This window comes from Xiphophorus hellerii, chromosome 1 (assembly GCF_003331165.1).
Source record: "Xiphophorus hellerii strain 12219 chromosome 1, Xiphophorus_hellerii-4.1, whole genome shotgun sequence".
Classification (NCBI taxonomy): domain Eukaryota; kingdom Metazoa; phylum Chordata; class Actinopteri; order Cyprinodontiformes; family Poeciliidae; genus Xiphophorus; species Xiphophorus hellerii.
The window spans coordinates 4358636-4379741 of record NC_045672.1 but is presented as its reverse complement, the minus strand read 5'-3'; the positions used below and the strand labels follow the sequence as shown (position 1 = coordinate 4379741).

Sequence of the window (21106 nt, the reverse complement as noted above, 5' to 3'; positions counted from 1 at the left end):
GAGCTTTCCAAGGAAAAAAACGGCACTTCCGGTTCCGAGGGGGCGGGGCTTAGATGACGTCATATTGTGATGACGTAGGATTGACGGGCAAGCCTCCAGGATCACTCAGGCCAAGTTTGATGCAGCTCGGTCAAAATATGTGGAATGTAGAGGCAAACGTATACGAACGGCGTTGCCGCCATTGAAAACTCTTGGCACTTTAAAGCAAGCGAGACCAACTTCCTATCTGTCATCCAACACAGAATCACCTTGATTAGGTCAAGAGAGCCATAGATGAAAGTTTCCAAGGAAAAAAATAGCACTTCCTGTTCTGAGGGGGCGGGGCTTAGATGACGTCATAATCTGATGACATAGAATTTTCAGGTATCACACCAGCATCACTCAAGCCAAGTTTGGTGCAGCTCGGTCGAAACATGTGGAATCTAGAAGCAAACGTATGGCATCGGCGTTACAGGTCACTTCGCCACGCCGCCACGCCCAGCTGCTATCTCAAAGCCGGTCAGGGTTGGAATCCTCAACACACCAACATGTCTTCTGTGTCTGGACACAGTTTCATGTTGATTAGGTCAAAGGGCTAAGAGAGCGACCGTTCACAGTAAAACATGACACTTCCTGTTCTCAGGGGGCGTGGCTTAAGTGATTTCATCATTTCACCACAGGGTATTTTAGGACATCCGATGCCGATCAATCACTGAAAGTTTGGTCCCTCTATGTGTTTTTTTATAGGAAATATAAGAGTTTCGTGTTTCATGGCGAGTAGGTGAACTTTGACCCCTGCTAACCCCCCTTCAACATACTCCAAAACTCACCAATTTGATAACTTTAAATCAAACATGCCTTATGATCAGACTGACCGAGTTTGAAGTCGATCAATCGAAATCCCTAGGAGGAGTTCGATCAAATACGAAGGCTGTAAACGTCAAAATCGAGGAAAAAAATGGACGTTCAATACAAAATGGCCGACTTCCTGTGATAGTTGGCTAATAACATTAAATGTAAGTTCTGAGTCTTTTGGTGAGCTCTACAAGTGTACCAAATTTCATGTCTCTACGATGAAGTACGTTCATACCATTGTGTCAACAGAAAATTGCTAGTTGCCGCCGTTGAGCAATTTTTTTTGCGATTTTTGCGACAACCTTAAAATTCAAAATTTTGAATTTTTCTAGTCGCGACCGCCAAGTTTGGTGAGTTTTTGAATATGATAAAGCCCCCAAAAAGGCAATTCATTTGGGTGGAAGAATAATAAGAATAATAATTAAAGCTGCAAGCAGCCTCGGGCGGCCCTCGCAGCAAGCGCCGCTCCGGCCTATTGGCCACCACGGGGGTTCCAGCCACCGAAGAAGCTCTCGCACGATTTCCAGAGCCGCAGCCCGCTCCCCACCGCAGAAGCTCCGCCGCAGTTTCCAGCACCGCCGCCCGCCAGCCGCCGCAGAAGCTGTCGCGCATTTTCCCCGCCCGTCCACCGGGCGATACGCGTGAATGCGTTCGGCGGCGCTGCCCGACGACTGTCGAAAAATCTGGCGCAGATCGGTCGATGCGTCGAGGAGACACAGCCGATGTATTAACGTAGGGGGCGCAGTGGAGTCAAATTACATCTCAAACCCGTTGGGCTCTTTAGAGCAGAACAAAGGTCATACATATCTAGTTTGGCGCCAATCGGATGATCTATGTGTGAATTAGAGCCAAACATATGAATATGGCGAGGGACTGATATTCGCCATTTGGCCACGCCCACACGGTTCAGCCAGAAGCGAGCATTGACAGAGCTCATCATCCGAATTACCTTGATTAGGTCAAGAGAGCCATAAACGGAGCTTTCCAAGGAAAAAAAAGACACTTCCTGTTCTGAGGGGGCGGGGCTTAGATGACGTCATAATATGATGACACAGGGTCGTCAGGGATCCCACCAGGGTCACTCGTGCAAAGTTTGGTGCAGAAGCTATCGACCGTTCACAGTAAAATACAAGACTTCCTGTTGTCAGGGGGCGTGGCCTACGTGATGTCATCATTTAACCATTGGATATTATTGGACACAAGATAATGATCAATAACTGAAGGTTTGGTGTCTCTGTCAGTTTTTGTGTTAGAATTACAAATTATTTAATTTTTTCCTCTTTAATTCAACATTGAACTGTCATTCCGTAGGGCAATGCTGCCCTCTGGTGTCGATTTACTGAAATAATGAAACTATTTCAGTGGGCAGCAGAGGGCAGCATTGCCCTACAAACAACGAACATGGACTGTTTATTATGTAATTACACAGAAGATCTCTCTAATTCATTCTGAGGGGGCGGGGCTTAGACGACGTCATAATATGATGACATAGCATTGTCAGGCATCACACCAGGATGAGTCAGGCCAAGTTTGGTGCAGCTCGGTCGAAATATGTGGAATCTAGAAGCAAACGTATGGCATCGGCGTTACAGGTCACTTCGCCACGCCGCCACAGCCAGCTGCTTCATCGCAGCTGGTCAGGGCTTGAATCCACAACACACCAACATGTCTTCTGTCTCTGGACACAGTTTAATATTGATTATGTCAAAGGGCTAAGATAGCGACCGTTCACAGTAAAACATGACACTTCCTGTTCTCAGGGGGCGTGGCCTAAGTGATGTCATCATTTGACCACAGGGTATTTTTGGACACCTAATGATGATCAATAATTTAAAGTTTGGTATCTCTGTGAGTTTCTGTGCAGGATATATAAGAGTTTCGTGTTTCATGGCGAGTAGGTGAACTTTGACCCCTGGTAACCCCCCTTCAGCAAGCTCATACAGTCACCAATTTGATAACTTTAAATCAGACATGCCTTATGATCAGACTGACCGAGTTTGAAGCCGATCAATCGAAATCCCTAGGAGGAGTTCGATCAAATGCAAAGGCTGTAAACGTCAAAATCGAGGTCAAATGAACTTCAATCTAAAATGGCCGACTTCCTGTTGGGTTTAGAGCATGGCTCTAAGAGACTTTTTTGTACGTCCCGACAAGATACACATGTGTACCAAGTTTCGTAATTCTAAGTTAAAGCATGGCTTTGGGCTGTTCATTTAAAATACTCTAGGGGTCGCTATAGAGAAATTAGGCCACGCCCACCAAATATCGCTATGGATTCCTGTTCGGGGATGGATAAGGATCCATCCTAGTGAGTTTGGAGCAGCTCACCCCGAAACTGTGGAATTCAGAGCCAAACGAAATTCGACGGCGTTCGCAACGCCGCCACGCCCACCTGCTTCATCGCAGCCGGTCGGGGTTGGAATCCACAACACACCAACATGTCTTCTGCCTCTGGACACAGTTTCATGTTGATTAGGTCAAAGGGCTAAGATAGCGACCGTTCACAGTAAAACATTACACTTCCTGCTCTCAGGGGGCGTGGCCTACGTAAAAAAAAAATTTCACTGCAGGGTATTATAGGACACCCGATGCCGATCAATCACTGAAAGTTTGGTCCCTCTATGTGTTTTTGTATAGGAAATATAAGAGGTTTTTGTTTCATGGCGTGTAGGTGAACTTTGACCCCTGGTAACCCCCCTTCAACATGCTCCAAAACTCACCAATTTGATAACTTTAAATCAGACATGCCTTATGATCAGACTGACCGAGTTTGAAGCCGATCAATCGAAATCCCTAGGAGGAGTTCGATCAAATACGAAGGCTGTAAACGTCAAAATCGAGGAAAAAAATGGACCTTCAATACAAAATGGCCGACTTCCTGTGATACTTGCACTATGACATTACTTGTAAATTCTGAGCGTCTTAGTGAGCTCTACAACTGTACCGAATTTCAAGTCTCTACGATGAAGTAAGTGAATAGCAATGGGTCTTTTGAAAATTGCTAGTTGCCGCCGCTGAGCAATTTTTTTTGCGATTTTTGCGACGACCTTAAAATACGTAAATTTGAGCGTCGCTGTATGCGTCCGCCAAGTTTGGTGAGTTTTTGAATATGATAAAGCCCCCAAAAGGGCAATTCATTTGTAGGGAAGAAAAATAATAAAACAGTACAGATACAATAGGCCTTCGCAGCGCTTTGCTGCTCGGGCCTAATTAAAGCTGCAAGCAGCCTCGGGCGGCCCTCGCAGCAAGCGCCGCTCCGGCCTATTGGCCACCACGGGGGTTCCAGCCACCGAAGAAGCTCTCGCACGATTTCCAGAGCCGCAGCCCGCTCCCCACCGCAGAAGCTCCGCCGCAGTTTCCAGCACCGCCGCCCGCCAGCCGCCGCAGAAGCTGTCGCGCATTTTCCCCGCCCGTCCACCGGGCGATACGCGTGAATGCGTTCGGCGGCGCTGCCCGACGACTGTCGAAAAATCTGGCGCAGATCGGTCGATGCGTCGAGGAGACACAGCCGATGTATTAACGTAGGGGGCGCAGTGGAGTCAAATTACATCTCAAACCCGTTGGGCTCTTTAGAGCAGAACAAAGGTCATACATATCTAGTTTGGCGCCAATCGGATGATCTATGTGTGAATTAGAGCCAAACATATGAATATGGCGAGGGACTGATATTCGCCATTTGGCCACGCCCACACGGTTCAGCCAGAAGCGAGCATTGACAGAGCTCATCATCCGAATTACCTTGATTAGGTCAAGAGAGCCATAAACGGAGCTTTCCAAGGAAAAAAAAGACACTTCCTGTTCTGAGGGGGCGGGGCTTAGATGACGTCATAATATGATGACACAGGGTCGTCAGGGATCCCACCAGGGTCACTCGTGCAAAGTTTGGTGCAGAAGCTATCGACCGTTCACAGTAAAATACAAGACTTCCTGTTGTCAGGGGGCGTGGCCTACGTGATGTCATCATTTAACCATTGGATATTATTGGACACAAGATAATGATCAATAACTGAAGGTTTGGTGTCTCTGTCAGTTTTTGTGTTAGAATTACAAATTATTTAATTTTTTCCTCTTTAATTCAACATTGAACTGTCATTCCGTAGGGCAATGCTGCCCTCTGGTGTCGATTTACTGAAATAATGAAACTATTTCAGTGGGCAGCAGAGGGCAGCATTGCCCTACAAACAACGAACATGGACTGTTTATTATGTAATTACACAGAAGATCTCTCTAATTCATTCTGAGGGGGCGGGGCTTAGACGACGTCATAATATGATGACATAGCATTGTCAGGCATCACACCAGGATGAGTCAGGCCAAGTTTGGTGCAGCTCGGTCGAAATATGTGGAATCTAGAAGCAAACGTATGGCATCGGCGTTACAGGTCACTTCGCCACGCCGCCACAGCCAGCTGCTTCATCGCAGCTGGTCAGGGCTTGAATCCACAACACACCAACATGTCTTCTGTCTCTGGACACAGTTTAATATTGATTATGTCAAAGGGCTAAGATAGCGACCGTTCACAGTAAAACATGACACTTCCTGTTCTCAGGGGGCGTGGCCTAAGTGATGTCATCATTTGACCACAGGGTATTTTTGGACACCTAATGATGATCAATAATTTAAAGTTTGGTATCTCTGTGAGTTTCTGTGCAGGATATATAAGAGTTTCGTGTTTCATGGCGAGTAGGTGAACTTTGACCCCTGGTAACCCCCCTTCAGCAAGCTCATACAGTCACCAATTTGATAACTTTAAATCAGACATGCCTTATGATCAGACTGACCGAGTTTGAAGCCGATCAATCGAAATCCCTAGGAGGAGTTCGATCAAATGCAAAGGCTGTAAACGTCAAAATCGAGGTCAAATGAACTTCAATCTAAAATGGCCGACTTCCTGTTGGGTTTAGAGCATGGCTCTAAGAGACTTTTTTGTACGTCCCGACAAGATACACATGTGTACCAAGTTTCGTAATTCTAAGTTAAAGCATGGCTTTGGGCTGTTCATTTAAAATACTCTAGGGGTCGCTATAGAGAAATTAGGCCACGCCCACCAAATATCGCTATGGATTCCTGTTCGGGGATGGATAAGGATCCATCCTAGTGAGTTTGGAGCAGCTCACCCCGAAACTGTGGAATTCAGAGCCAAACGAAATTCGACGGCGTTCGCAACGCCGCCACGCCCACCTGCTTCATCGCAGCCGGTCGGGGTTGGAATCCACAACACACCAACATGTCTTCTGCCTCTGGACACAGTTTCATGTTGATTAGGTCAAAGGGCTAAGATAGCGACCGTTCACAGTAAAACATTACACTTCCTGCTCTCAGGGGGCGTGGCCTACGTAAAAAAAAAATTTCACTGCAGGGTATTATAGGACACCCGATGCCGATCAATCACTGAAAGTTTGGTCCCTCTATGTGTTTTTGTATAGGAAATATAAGAGGTTTTTGTTTCATGGCGTGTAGGTGAACTTTGACCCCTGGTAACCCCCCTTCAACATGCTCCAAAACTCACCAATTTGATAACTTTAAATCAGACATGCCTTATGATCAGACTGACCGAGTTTGAAGCCGATCAATCGAAATCCCTAGGAGGAGTTCGATCAAATACGAAGGCTGTAAACGTCAAAATCGAGGAAAAAAATGGACCTTCAATACAAAATGGCCGACTTCCTGTGATACTTGCACTATGACATTACTTGTAAATTCTGAGCGTCTTAGTGAGCTCTACAACTGTACCGAATTTCAAGTCTCTACGATGAAGTAAGTGAATAGCAATGGGTCTTTTGAAAATTGCTAGTTGCCGCCGCTGAGCAATTTTTTTTGCGATTTTTGCGACGACCTTAAAATACGTAAATTTGAGCGTCGCTGTATGCGTCCGCCAAGTTTGGTGAGTTTTTGAATATGATAAAGCCCCCAAAAGGGCAATTCATTTGTAGGGAAGAAAAATAATAAAACAGTACAGATACAATAGGCCTTCGCAGCGCTTTGCTGCTCGGGCCTAATTAAAGCTGCAAGCAGCCTCGGGCGGCCCTCGCAGCAAGCGCCGCTCCGGCCTATTGGCCACCGTGGGGGTTCCAGCCACCGCAGAAGCTCTCGCACGATTTCCAGAGCCGCAGCCAACTCCCCACCGCAGAAGCTCTGCCGCAGTTTCCAGCACCGCCGCCCGCTAGCCGCCGCAGAAGCTGTCGCGCATTTTCCATGCCCGTCCACCGGGCGACACGCGTGAATGCGTTCGGCGGCGCTCCCCGACGACTGTCAAAAAATCTGGTGCAGATCGGTCGATGCATCGAGGAGATACAGCCGATGTATTAACTTAGGGGGCGCAGTGGAGCCAAATTACATCTCAATCCCGTTGGGCTCTTTAGAGGTGAACAAAGGTCATACATATCCAGTTTGGAGCCAATCGGATGATCCATGCTTGAATTAGAGCCAAACGTATGAATATGGCGAGGGACTGATATTCGCCATTTGGCCACGCCCACACGGTTCAGCCAGCAGCGAGCAATGACAGAGCTCATCATCCGAATCATCTTGATTAGGTCAAGAGAGCCATAAACGGAGCTTTCCAAGGAAAAAAACGGCACTTCCGGTTCCGAGGGGGCGGGGCTTAGATGACGTCATAATGTGATGACGTAGGATCGACGGGCAAGCCTCCAGGATCACTCAGGCCAAGTTTGATGCAGCTCGGTCAAAATATGTGGAATGTAGAGGCAAACGTATACGAACGGCGTTGCCGCCATTGAAAACTCTTGGCACTTTAAAGCAAGCGAGACCAACTTCCTATCTGTCATCCAACACAGAATCACCTTGATTAGGTCAAGAGAGCCATAAACAGAGCTTTCCAAGGAAAAAAACGGCACTTCCGGTTCCGAGGGGGCGGGGCTTAGATGACGTCATATTGTGATGACGTAGGATTGACGGGCAAGCCTCCAGGATCACTCAGGCCAAGTTTGATGCAGCTCGGTCAAAATATGTGGAATGTAGAGGCAAACGTATACGAACGGCGTTGCCGCCATTGAAAACTCTTGGCACTTTAAAGCAAGCGAGACCAACTTCCTATCTGTCATCCAACACAGAATCACCTTGATTAGGTCAAGAGAGCCATAGATGAAAGTTTCCAAGGAAAAAAATAGCACTTCCTGTTCTGAGGGGGCGGGGCTTAGATGACGTCATAATCTGATGACATAGAATTTTCAGGTATCACACCAGCATCACTCAAGCCAAGTTTGGTGCAGCTCGGTCGAAACATGTGGAATCTAGAAGCAAACGTATGGCATCGGCGTTACAGGTCACTTCGCCACGCCGCCACGCCCAGCTGCTATCTCAAAGCCGGTCAGGGTTGGAATCCTCAACACACCAACATGTCTTCTGTGTCTGGACACAGTTTCATGTTGATTAGGTCAAAGGGCTAAGAGAGCGACCGCTCACAGTAAAACATGACACTTCCTGTTCTCAGGGGGCGTGGCTTAAGTGATGTCATCATTTCACCACAGGGTATTTTAGGACATCCGATGCCGATCAATCACTGAAAGTTTGGTCCCTCTATGTGTTTTTTTATAGGAAATATAAGAGTTTCGTGTTTCATGGCGAGTAGGTGAACTTTGACCCCTGCTAACCCCCCTTCAACATACTCCAAAACTCACCAATTTGATAACTTTAAATCAAACATGCCTTATGATCAGACTGACCGAGTTTGAAGTCGATCAATCGAAATCCCTAGGAGGAGTTCGATCAAATACGAAGGCTGTAAACGTCAAAATCGAGGAAAAAAATGGACGTTCAATACAAAATGGCCGACTTCCTGTGATAGTTGGCTAATAACATTAAATGTAAGTTCTGAGTCTTTTGGTGAGCTCTACAAGTGTACCAAATTTCATGTCTCTACGATGAAGTACGTTCATACCATTGTGTCAACAGAAAATTGCTAGTTGCCGCCGTTGAGCAATTTTTTTTGCGATTTTTGCGACAACCTTAAAATTCAAAATTTTGAATTTTTCTAGTCGCGACCGCCAAGTTTGGTGAGTTTTTGAATATGATAAAGCCCCCAAAAAGGCAATTCATTTGGGTGGAAGAATAATAAGAATAATAATTAAAGCTGCAAGCAGCCTCGGGCGGCCCTCGCAGCAAGCGCCGCTCCGGCCTATTGGCCACCGCGGGGGTTCCGGCCACCGCAGAAGCTCTCGCGCGTTTTCCAGAGCCGCAGCCCGCTCCCCACCGCGGAAGCTCCGCCGCAGTTTCCAGCACCGCCGCACGCCAGCCGCCGCAGAAGCTGTCGCGCGTTTTCCCCGCCCGTCCACCGGGCGACACGCGTGAATGCGTTCGGCGGCGCTGCCCGACGACTGTCGAAAAATCTGGCGCAGATCGGTCGATGCGTCGAGGAGATACAACCCATGTATTAACTTAGGGGGCGCAGTGGAGCCAAATTACATTTCAAACCCGTTGGGCTCTTTAGAGGTGAACAAAGGTCATACATATCCAGTTTGGCGCCAATCGGATGATCCATGCCTGAATAAGAGCCAAACGTATGCATATGGCGAGGGACTGATATTCGCCATTTGGCCACGGCCACACGGTTCAGCCAGCAGCGAGCATTGACAGAGTTTATCATCCGAATCATCTTGATTAGGTCAAGAGAGCCATAAACAGAGCTTTCCAAGTAAAAAAATAGCACTTCCTGTTCCGAGGGGGCGGGGCCTAAGTGATGTCATCATTTGACCATTGGATATTATTGGACACTCGATTATGATCAATCACTGAACGTTTGGTGTCTCTGTCAGTTTTTGTGTTAGAATTACAAATTATTTAATTTTTTCCTCCATTACAACATTGAACTTTCATTCCGTAGGGCAATGCTGCCCTCTGGTGTCGAATTACTGAAATAATGAAACTATTTCAGTGGGCAGCAGAGGGCAGCATTGCCCTACAAACAACGAACATGGACTGTTTATTATGTAATTACACAGAAGATCTCTCTAATTCATTCTGAGGGGGCGGGGCTTAGATGACGTCATAATATGATGACATAGCATTGTCAGGCATCAGACCAGGATGAGTCAGGCCAAGTTTGGTGCAGCTCGGTCGAAACATGTGGAATCTAGAAGCAAACGTATGGCATCGGCGTTACAGGTCACTTCGCCACGCCGCCACACCCAGCTGCTTCATCGCAGCCGGTCAGGGCTTGCATCCACAACACACCAACATGTCTTCTGTCTCTGGACACAGTTTCATGTTGATTAGGTCAAAGGGCTAAGATAGCGACCGTTCACAGTAAAACATGACACTTCCTGTTCTCAGGGGGCGTGGCCTAAGTGATGTCATCATTTGACCATTGGATATTATTGGACACTCGATTATGATCAATCACTGAACGTTTGGTGTCTCTGTCAGTTTCTGTGCAGGATATATAAGAGTTTGGTGTTTCATGGCGAGTAGGTGAACTTTGACCCCTGGTAACCCCCCTTCAGCAAGCTCATACAGTCACCAATTTGATAACTTTAAATCAAACATGCCTTATGATCAGACTGACCGAGTTTGAAGCCGATCAATCGAAATCCCTAGGAGGAGTTCGATCAAATACGAAGGCTGTAAACGTCAAACTCGAGGTCCAAAATGGACCTTCAATAGAAAATGGCCGACTTCCTGTTGGGTTTCGACCATAGCTCTAATAGACTTTTTTGTACGTCCTGACAAGATACACATATGTACCAAGTTTCGCAATTCTAGGTTAAAGCATTGCTTGGGGCTGTTCATTTAAAATACTCTAGGGGGCGCTATAGATAAATTAGGCCACGCCCACCAAATTTTGTTATGAATTCCTGTTGGTGGGTGGATAAGGATCCATCCTAGTGAGTTTGGAGCAGCTGGGCCCGAAATTGTGGAATTCAGAGCCAAACGTATGGCAACGGCGTTACAGGTCACTTCGCCACACCGCCACACCCACCTGCTCTGTCAAAGCCGGTCGGGGTTGGAATGCTCAACACACCAACATGTCTTCTGTCTCTGGACACAGTTTCATGTTGATGAGGTCAAAGGGCTAAGATAGCGACCGTTCACAGTAAAACATGACACTTCCTGTTCTCAGGGGGCGTGGCCTAAGTGATGTCATCATTTCACCACAGGGTATTTTAGGACACCCGATGACGATCAATCAGTGAAAGTTTGGTCCCTCTATGTGTTTTTATATAGGAAATATAAGAGTTTCGTGTTTCATGGCGAGTAGGTGAACTTTGACCCCTGCTAACCCTCCTTCAACATGCTCCAAAACTCACCAATTTGATAACTTTAAATCAAACATGCCTTATGATCAGACTGACCGAGTTTGAAGTCGATCAATCGAAATCCCTAGGAGGAGTTCGATCAAATACGAAGGCTGTAAACGTCAAAATCGAGGTAAAAAATGGACGTTCAATACAAAATGGCCGACTTTCTGTGATAGTTGGCTTATAACATTAAATGTAAGTTCTGAGTCTTTTGGTGAGCTCTACAAGTGTACCAAATTTCATGTCTCTACGATGAAATACGTTCATACCATTGTGTCAACAGAAAATTGCTAGTTGCTGCCGTTGAGCAATTTTTTTTGCGATTTTTGCAACAACCTTAAAATTCAAAATTTTTAAATTTTCTAGTCGCGACCGCCAAGTTTGGTGAGTTTTTGAATATGATAAAGCCCCCAAAAAGGCACACGAAGAGGTGGGAAGAATCGTAATAATAATAATAATAAACAGTACAGATACAATAGGCCTTCGCAGCGCTTTGCTGCTCGGGCCTAATAATAAACAGCACAGATACAATAGGCCTTCGCAGCGCTTTGCTGCTCGGGCCTAATAATAAACAGCACAGATACAATAGGCCTTCGCAGCGCTTTGCTGCTCGGGCCTAATAAGAAACAGTACAGAAACAATAGGCCTTCGCAGCGCTTTGCTGCTCGGGCCTAATAAGAAACAGTACAGAAACAATAGGCCTTCGCAGCGCTTTGCTGCTCGGGCCTAATTAAAGCTGCAAGCAGCCTCGGGCGGCCCTCGCAGCAAGCGCCGCTCCGGCCTATTGGCCACCGCGGGGGTTCCGGCCACCGCAGAAGCTCTCGCGCGTTTTCCAGAGCCGCAGCCCGCTCCCCACCGCGGAAGCTCTGCCGCAGTTTCCAGCACCGCCGCACGCCAGCCGCCGCAGAAGCTGTCGCGCATTTTCGCCGCCCGTCCACCGGGCGACACGCGTGAATGCGTTCGGCGGCGCTCCCCGACGACTGTCAAAAAATCTGGCGCAGATCAGTCGATGCGTCGAGGAGATACAACCCATGTATTAACTTAGGGGGCGCAGTGGAGCCAAATTACATTTCAAACCCGTTGGGCTCTTTAGAGGTGAACAACGGTCATACATATCCAGTTTGGCGCCAATCGGATGATCTATGCGTGAATAAGAGCCAAACGTATGCATATGGCGAGGGACTGATATTCGCCATTTGGCCACGCCCACACGGTTCAGCCAGCAGCGAGCATTGACAGAGTTTATCATCCGAATCATCTTGATTAGGTCAAGAGAGCCATAAACGGAGCTTTCCAAGGAAAAAAACGGCACTTCCGGTTCCGAGGGGGCGGGGCTTAGATGACGTCATAATATGATGACGTAGGATCGACGGCAATCCCACCAGGATCACTCAGGCCAAGTTTGATGCAGCTCGGTCAAAATATGTGGAATGTAGAGGCAAACGTATACCAACGGCGTTGCCGCCATTGAAAACTCTTGGCACTTTAAAGCAAGCGAGACCAACTTCCTATCTGTCATCCAACACAGAATCACCTTGATTAGGTCAAGAGAGCCATAGATGAAAGTTTCCAAGGAAAAAAATAGCACTTCCTGTTGTGAGGGGGCGGGGCTTAGATGACGTCATAATATGATGACATAGTATTGTCAGGCATCACAACAGGATGAGTCAGGCCAAGTTTGGTGCAGCTCGGTCGAAACATGTGGAATCTAGAAGCAAACGTATGGCATCGGCGTTACAGGTCACTTCGCCATGCAGCCGCACCCAGCTGCTTCATCGCAGCCGGTCAGGGCTTGAATCCACAACACACCAACATGTCTTCTGTCTCTGGACACAGTTTCATGTTGATGAGGTCAAAGGGCTAAGATAGCGACCGTTCACAGTAAAACATGACACTTCCTGTTCTCAGGGGGCGTGGCCTAAGTGATGTCATCATTTGACCATAGGGTATTGTAGGGCACCCGATGACGATCAATCACTGAAAGTTTGGTCCCTCTATGTGTTTTTGTATAGGAAATATAAGAGTTTCGTGTTTCATGGCGTGTAGGTGAACTTTGACCCCTGGTAACCCCCCTTCAGCAATCTCAGACAGTCACCAATTTGATAACTTTAAATCAGACATGCCTTATGATCAGACTGACCGAGTTTGAAGCCGATCAATCGAAATCCCTAGGAGGAGTTCGATCAAATGCAAAGGCTGTAAACGTCAAACTCGAGGTCCAAAATGGACCTTCAATACAAAATGGCCGACTTCCTGTTGGGTTTCGACCATGGCTCTAATAGACTTTTTTGTACGTCCTGACAAGATACACATGTGTACCAAGTTTCGTAATTCTAGGTTAAAGCATGGCTTAGGGCTGTTCATTTAAAATACTCTAGGGGTCGCTATAGAGAAATTAGGCCACGCCCACCAAATTTTGTTATGAATTCCGGTCGGTGGGTGGATAAGGATCCATCCTAGTAAGTTTGGAGCAGCTGGGCCCGAAATTGTGGAATTCAGAGCCAAACGTATGGCAACGGCGTTACAGGTCACTTCGCCACGCCGCCACGCCCACCTGCTATGTCAAAGCCGGTCGGGGTTGGAATCCACAACACACCAACATGTCTTCTGTCTCTGGACACAGTTTCATGTTGATTAGGTCAAAGGGCTAAGATAGCGACCGTTCACAGTAAAACATGACACTTCCTGTTCTCAGGGGGCGTGGCCTAAGTGATGTCATCATTTGACCATAGGGTATTGTAGGGCACCCGATGCCGATCAATCACTGAAAGTTTGGTCCCTCTTTGTGTTTTTATATAGGAAATATAAGAGTTTCGTGTTTCATGGCGAGTAGGTGAACTTTGACCCCTGCTAACCCCCCTTCAACATGCTCCAAAACTCACCAATTTGATAACTTTAAATCAAACATGCCTTATGATCAGACTGACCGAGTTTGAAGTCGATCAATCGAAATCCCTAGGAGGAGTTCGATCAAATACGAAGGCTGTAAACGTCAAAATCGAGGTAAAAAATGGACGTTCAATACAAAATGGCCGACTTTCTGTGATAGTTGGCTTATAACATTAAATGTAAGTTCTGAGTCTTTTGGTGAGCTCTACAAGTGTACCAAATTTCATGTCTCTACGATGAAGTACGTTCATACCATTGTGTCAACAGAAAATTGCTAGTTGCCGCCGTTCAGCAATTTTTTTTGCGATTCTTGCGACAACCTTAAAATTCAAAATTTTTAAATTTTCTAGTTGCGACCGCCAAGTTTGGTGAGTTTTTGAATATGATAAAGCCCCCAAAAAGGCACACGAAGAGGGGGGCAGAATAATAATAAAACAGTACAGATACAATAGGCCTTCGCAGCGCTTTGCTGCTCGGGCCTAATAAAACAGTACAGATACAATAGGCCTTCGCAGCGCTTTGCTGCTCGGGCCTAATTAATTTATGGAACCAATTCACCCATGATCACAACAGTAACACAAAATGTTGGGATAAAACTTTAAGGTCTTATCGCCCACACCTACTTTGAACTGTAATTTCAAACTTTATTGTATAAAGATATTGAATGAATGACAATACAAGCAAGGAACCAGAGAATAATAATAGTCAAACATTCGGTTTCACCTATAATTTATAGTTCTAAACACCTGTCTTGGTTAAAGCAAAAGTTTGGTAAAGAAAAGTCTAAATAAACTTTGCCACCTCAGAGTCACCAAAATGAAACTGATAACCATATGTGTTGTTAAATTATTGTGTGTGTTCCTGTAGCAGAATGTTTTGCATACCGTTTTTCACCCAATTAAACAAATATTAAGGAATATATTGCTTTAAATTTTGACCTTAAGACGTGTTTTATTTTTGTAGTCGAACTTCTTTTAAATCTCATTTCTCTTTTAAGGTGTGTGGTGGTGCTAGTAATGCCAGCCAAAATGGCAGCTGCTCTGACAACCGGTGTGGTTGCCATGACAATCAGGGTAACTTTGTTTGTGGAGGAGAGGGATGCGATGGGACAAAGAGTTCTTCTTTGACTGCGCTGAAGGATGCCACAAACCTCACCGACAGTCTGAAAGCTGCCATGAAGGAGCTGCAGGGCGTCACTAAGAAGGTAGTGAAGCTTTCAGTAACCATCCTACCTACTGTTAGTACACAGGCTGGTGTATTTGATTGTTTTATTCCTTGGGCCCAGCTTCAGGACATAGCTTCCCAGACCCAGGATGTGAAGAACCGGACAATGAACGCTCTGGAGAAAGCCCAGAAGAAGAAAGAATACTTTGAAAAAAGCAATAAAGACCTTAAAGACTTGATTAAGACCATCAAAGACTTCCTTACAGGTCTGTGGATGGATGCTTTCAGGTCGAACTTTGCCCTGACGCTCGTTTCATTAACAAAGTTTTTTCTTTTGGGGTCTGTCTGTCTGTCTGGTGTGCTGAGCAGAGGAGGGAGCAGATCCTGAGAGCATCCAGAAGGTAGCCCAGCAGGTCTTGGACATCAAGCTGCCGATCAACAGGACCACTGTGGACAAACTGATCAACCAGATCAACAGCAGCATTGCCAATCTCACCAACGTTCAGGACATTATGAATCAAACTTCGCAGCTCATCCGCAATGCTCAAGACCTGATGAACAAAGCTAAAGAAGCAGAGTGAGTTGTACTTCCAGCATTACATTTCCAGAAGATTCCAGAAGGCATTGTGACCCTGTCTCTCTCCTCGTTTAGAAACACTTTGTCATCTGGGACTAATCTTCTAATCAAAGCAGTTTTTCACCTGTATGCTGCCAAATTAAATCAGTCATTCCCCTCAGTTTTTCCGCGGCAATTCATTCAATGCTAACAGATCTCCAAATTTTTTGTACTAATGCATAATTGTTAGTTTATTGCAATTTTTTCCCCAAAATTGTAAAAAAAATAAAAATAAAAATGGGTTCTAGTGATGCTAACTCCCACTTGCAGGTGGCAGTATTTCTTACTTCGGCTACACTGCTTCCTCAGGCTTCCTTGATGACGAGTTATAGTCTGTGATCACAATGGAGAGTAACAAAAAGTCACACTTACTGTCATACATAAGCACAAATATTGCAAAATTAAATTAGCATCACAAGATCTGTAATTTTAATTGCAAAACAACACAAAAACAATCAAGAAATCCTTTGGGGGACTGATCAGTGTGAAAATATCCTCAGTATTATTTCATTTTAAGAAAACTTATTAATGTTTATTCTTACTTAGACAGCTCATTGTTGATATTTTACCCATAGTTTGCTAATAGGTTTTAGCAATACCCTTCAGAACATTGATAACCTTGATGTGGTCCAAAATGCAGCTTAAAGTTTTTAATAGTTTGATTTCAAACTGTTTTTCTGTCATTCCTGTCCAGGAGACAAGCAGTGGGTGTGAGGGATCTGGTCAATAGCACCAAACAAGCCTTAAATGTCTCTGAGGTGGCCATAGAGAAAGCAAAGGCAGCCCTGAAGGAGGCCCGGGACAACCTGAACAGGACCAAGAACTCCACTGCTGAGGTGCAGCATGATTGATCTGTGCAGGGTGTTTTACCCACTGCTCTGTAAACGGTTTTAGCATGTCTCTTCATATCCTTTCATTTGTCCTTTGCACTTCTCCATTGTGACAATTGGCATTGTAGGTGGAAAATGGGTTGGTGCAGCTTGAGGACAAGCAGATGGACATCATGATGCGTCTAACCAATCTGTCCAAGGGGGTGGACGCCCTAAAGAACAAGACAGAGATAAACAGACTAATGGCAAAGGACGCCATAAACCTGGCTAACAACGCCAGTCACCAGGCATCCACACTGGAGCAGGTCAGTAAGTAGGGAGTCAATATAGGTCCAGTTCAAAGAGTAAAGAAACGTTAATGTTGGGATTATATCATAAATGTGAAAAAATCTGTCCCTCCAGAATGTTGCAATGTTTTTTTGTGCCTGTTGCTCCCTAAAATTCTCAAAGTTATTATCAAAATCAAAGTTGCAGAGATGGGTTTTTTTCATAGCATGGTCTTTAAAAAGAAGCTGAAATTTCAGCACTTAATCTTCACAAAAAAGACAAAGTTTTTAAATGAATAGGTTGCTCTAAAAAGCAACATAAAATTCTGCAATATTGTCCACAAACAAAGAGAGACACGTAGGGGTTGACTGCTGTGGTGTTTAATCAAAATAAAGTTTTCATGTTCGCATTGAACTAATATGGTCTGTGCTCTGCCAGGAGCTAAATGTAACAGAGAAACGTTACCGTGAGCTGCAGTTGAAGATGGAGACTCTTGGCAGCTCTGGAAGTCTGAACAACATCCAACAGAAGGTCAAAGATATGACGCAGGCTGCAGAAGATCTCCTCAGTAAAGCCAATAATGGGATAAATGATCTTGACAGTGAGTATCTAGAACTTGGCAACTGTCCTTTAAATTGGTGTACAGAAAATTCGGAAATCATCTTTATTTGCAGATTTGTGCTTATAAAGATCGCCACAGATTCCCTGACATTTTTTGTTTGGTCTTGCGCTTATGATAAAATTCCCCGATACGTCAAAATAAGTATGTTTAGAATTGTTAGTCTTAAATGTTGGACCAAATTGCTGAGCTGTCTTTTAATATGCTCAAGGTAGTGCTGTGAAAATTATTTACCCCGTACAGAATTGTTCTATTTTAGATTTTTCACACTTCGATGTTTTTGGTCAAACAACATTTTATAGCAGGCAAAATTGATTTAAGTACAAAATCTAATTTTCAAACTTTGATTTGATTTATTAGAGAGAAAACTATTCAAATCAATCTGACCTCATGTGAAAAAGCCCTAAAATCTAAAAACTGTCTGTGCCGACATTGGTGGGAATACTTTGTCATTAAAGGTTTGAGACGACTGGCAATGAGTCTTTTCTTTTTTTACTGTTGAATTGTTCTAGCTGAGCCACAGTGGGAAGTTCAGCTACCTGAACGGCCTGTATGTGGTCGAGTTACTGCATGCCAATCACATTTGACTGGTCTTTGATTTGGCCAATTTTTCTTTTAATGATCTGTTTAGACACGAACGTGTTGATGTTCTTTGGATCATTATTAAATTATGCTTTGGCTTAAGGTCTGGAACTGACAGATGGAGTTTATCCTTCAGGATTTTCTGAAAGAGAACAGAGTTAATCTTTCCATCAGTTAGGAAGAGATGTCTAGGTCCTGACAAAGGAGGCTTCACACTACCACCGCCATGTTTGACTGTTGCTTAAAAATGTATCATGAACATTGACCTGTAGGTAAGTAAGGCCTGAGATTCTGTTGTTCTGGGTTTGTTATGAGTAGCTGAGAGTCGGTGATGCTCTTGAAGTAATTTTGGAAGGTTCTACTCTGTTCCATGTCGGTAAATAAATCATTGTACTCTTGTTTGTTGTTTCCACTAAGCGGGTACTGCACAGATTTTTGTGGTTTGGACAATTGTCCATGAATGGTGAGGTACAGATTGTACAGGTTGTATGAGGTTGTTATTGGGGTGAAGCTTCTGACGTCGCACAAGACAATCCATTGACTGGTTGACAGGAAAACATCACTACCTGTGACAAACATTCACCACTTTTGTTGTTACATTTATATAAAACCACTAAGTGTTTTCTTGTGCGGCCCAACTGCTCAGTGACAGTCCGACTGATGGTGGAATGCTCTCCCGAATACCTCGGACCATAAAATTGCATACTGAACTGCACCAACCTGTGCTGGATCGCTCGATGGAAACAAAGCATTGGAAACTGGAATCTACCCAACATTATTTACTTTGAATTGTTCAAGTGTTGTTGAACAATTTGAATTGTTGAATTGTTGAACCGAAGTTCCAGCTGCAGTGGAGCTCATTGTGTTCTTTTTTTTATTCATCAATTCTTTTTCCATGCCTTCCTGCAGATGACCATATGTGTGTCCTGCTGTTCAACTTGTTGAATCCCAGTGTTTTTGTTTTTTTGTGCAGAACTAGGGGAATTATTGAAAAACAACGAGGAGCGGATGAAGGAGCAGCTTGAGGAGCTGGAGGGCCTGAAGCAAAACGCCACTGATGTGAGAGACCAAATTCAGAAAGGAGTGCAGAAATATAGTACCTGCTCGTGATGATGTCACAATCTTACATGTCTTGCCTGTGGCCGTAGTGGAGCAGTGCAGTCTGATGCTGCGACTGGAAACAGGCAGACATCACCTTTAACAAAGAAAAGCTGTTCAGGAGCTACCTCCTTTATGATCATTGGATTTCAAGTTTTACATTCTACCTGTCAAAGTGTTATATCCCATAAGCAACCATATTCATGTACTGAACTGTTCTGTCCTAGCTATCGCCTATACAGTGTTTGATATTTGTATTTAAGCTATTTCAACAAGCAGATTACTCATAGTGGTCATTTACTTCACTGTACAGACCACAGTCAGCGACTTTCTCCAATTCATGTTTAATAAATTTCACAAATATATCAAATATGTTATCGGAAAGTTATTTTCACCAAATGTATCAGAACATTACATTTAACAAATATGAGAAAAGCTTTGTATTAAACTAAATTTGATGTTTTCTGTTTAAAAATATAATAAAAATTGTGTTTTGCTCATAAGATATTTCATCACAGATGTATTTGGGTAGCTGAATAAATCTGATCTTGCAATATAAACTTGTCTCTCCTTGTTCTAATGGAGTTTCTTACATTTTGAGGTTGTAGAGATGTAATTTATATCTCTTACCATTAAGGGGCGCCCTAACCTTTAAATAGCATGTACCTCAATTTGTCCTCAGTCATTTTTCTTATGGGCTTCAGTAAGAATGGTCAGACTGGAAAGCGGGATATGAGTGAGAGGGAACACCTGCGGCAAAGTTTGTCCAGCCGGGTCTCTATTCACTCTCTTTGAGTTTATAGTAATAGTATTTTTTGTTTTATTTGTAGGCGCCTTTTTCGGCTTTGAAGAACACCGTAAAATATACACAAAATCAATTAACAGATACAACAATCAATAATAAAATCACTTGAACAGAAAGAGCAAAAGGCATTAGATAGAATAAGCAGTTGTAAACAAATGTGTTATGAGTTGTGATTTGAAACGGGGGAGTGAATCTATTGGGATGGTAATGAATTCCAGAGACGGTGAGGAATGTTTACACAATGTTATTAAGTTGGGATTAAAACAAATAACAATGTGGGGGTTTTTTTTAAGTAAAGCTTTTTATTCCATCTCAAAACATGAACATCCAGTTTGTTCTCTTCAGAAGGTGAAGAAATATTAGGCAGTTTGAAATAATACCACTGTCTGTATTTATTTACTGTGTGAACTGAAACATGTTTAAAGATTTTACCATAAGTAACTGGAATAATATTGAGTCAGTTTCTAAGAACTGCTTCACGTCTATGTTGCTGACTCAATAGATAGTTCTTGTTTCTTGATCCTGAAGAGAGCTTGTGACTGCTACTAAAACAGGAATACATGTCAGAAATATCTTAGCTGCATATTATTCTCACCTCAATGCATACCAGTAAACAAGTGAGATGGGAAAAGTCAGTTCAGTTTTCATTTAGTTGCATATTACGCTGCCTGGACAAAAATGTCACCACAAGAAAAAAAGGTTACATGTCTCATGTTCTGCTGGACGATCTTCAGCTTTGAATTCAGCAGATATTCACTGTGGCATTGTTTTCTATAAGCTTCTGCATCCGGTGTTGCATTACTTTTTGCATTGATGACGGAAGAGTCTGACCACTGAGCAAATCCTTCTAAAGCACATCCCTCATCCCTAAGGTTCTCAATGGGGTTAAGGTCCAGAATCTGTAAAAGGCAGTCAAAGTTTAAAAATAATGTCATATAGTCGACGAACCACTGATGAATCCTGGAATATGACCGTCCAATCAGGGAAGAAAACATCCTTTGATGGAATAACCTCGTCATTCAGTATCTTCAGGTAGAAGACCTGACCTAGACTTGACCAACTGCAGCAACCCCAGATCGTAGCACTGACCACACAGGGTGCTACAGTAGACACTAGTAATGATGGCTACATCACTTCCTCTCCCTT

General features: G+C 44.3%; 1 protein-coding gene across 3 annotated transcripts in view; it reads left to right on the top strand.

Annotated features, from left to right (window-relative positions):
* lamb2l (laminin, beta 2-like) overlaps nucleotides 1-19715 on the top strand; it is a 93216-nt gene extending 73501 nt beyond the window's left edge. For all 3 annotated transcript variants that reach the window (XM_032569017.1, XM_032569009.1, XM_032569026.1), the window contains 7 exons: nucleotides 14977-15183; nucleotides 15265-15409; nucleotides 15513-15720; nucleotides 16454-16595; nucleotides 16718-16894; nucleotides 17295-17457; nucleotides 19031-19715. In XM_032569017.1, coding sequence (XP_032424908.1) covers nucleotides 14977-15183; nucleotides 15265-15409; nucleotides 15513-15720; nucleotides 16454-16595; nucleotides 16718-16894; nucleotides 17295-17457; nucleotides 19031-19167 — 1179 coding nt within the window. In that variant the 3' untranslated portion in view covers nucleotides 19168-19715. The remainder of the gene's footprint in view (nucleotides 1-14976; nucleotides 15184-15264; nucleotides 15410-15512; nucleotides 15721-16453; nucleotides 16596-16717; nucleotides 16895-17294; nucleotides 17458-19030) is intronic.
* Nucleotides 19716-21106: the final 1391 nt, after the last annotated feature.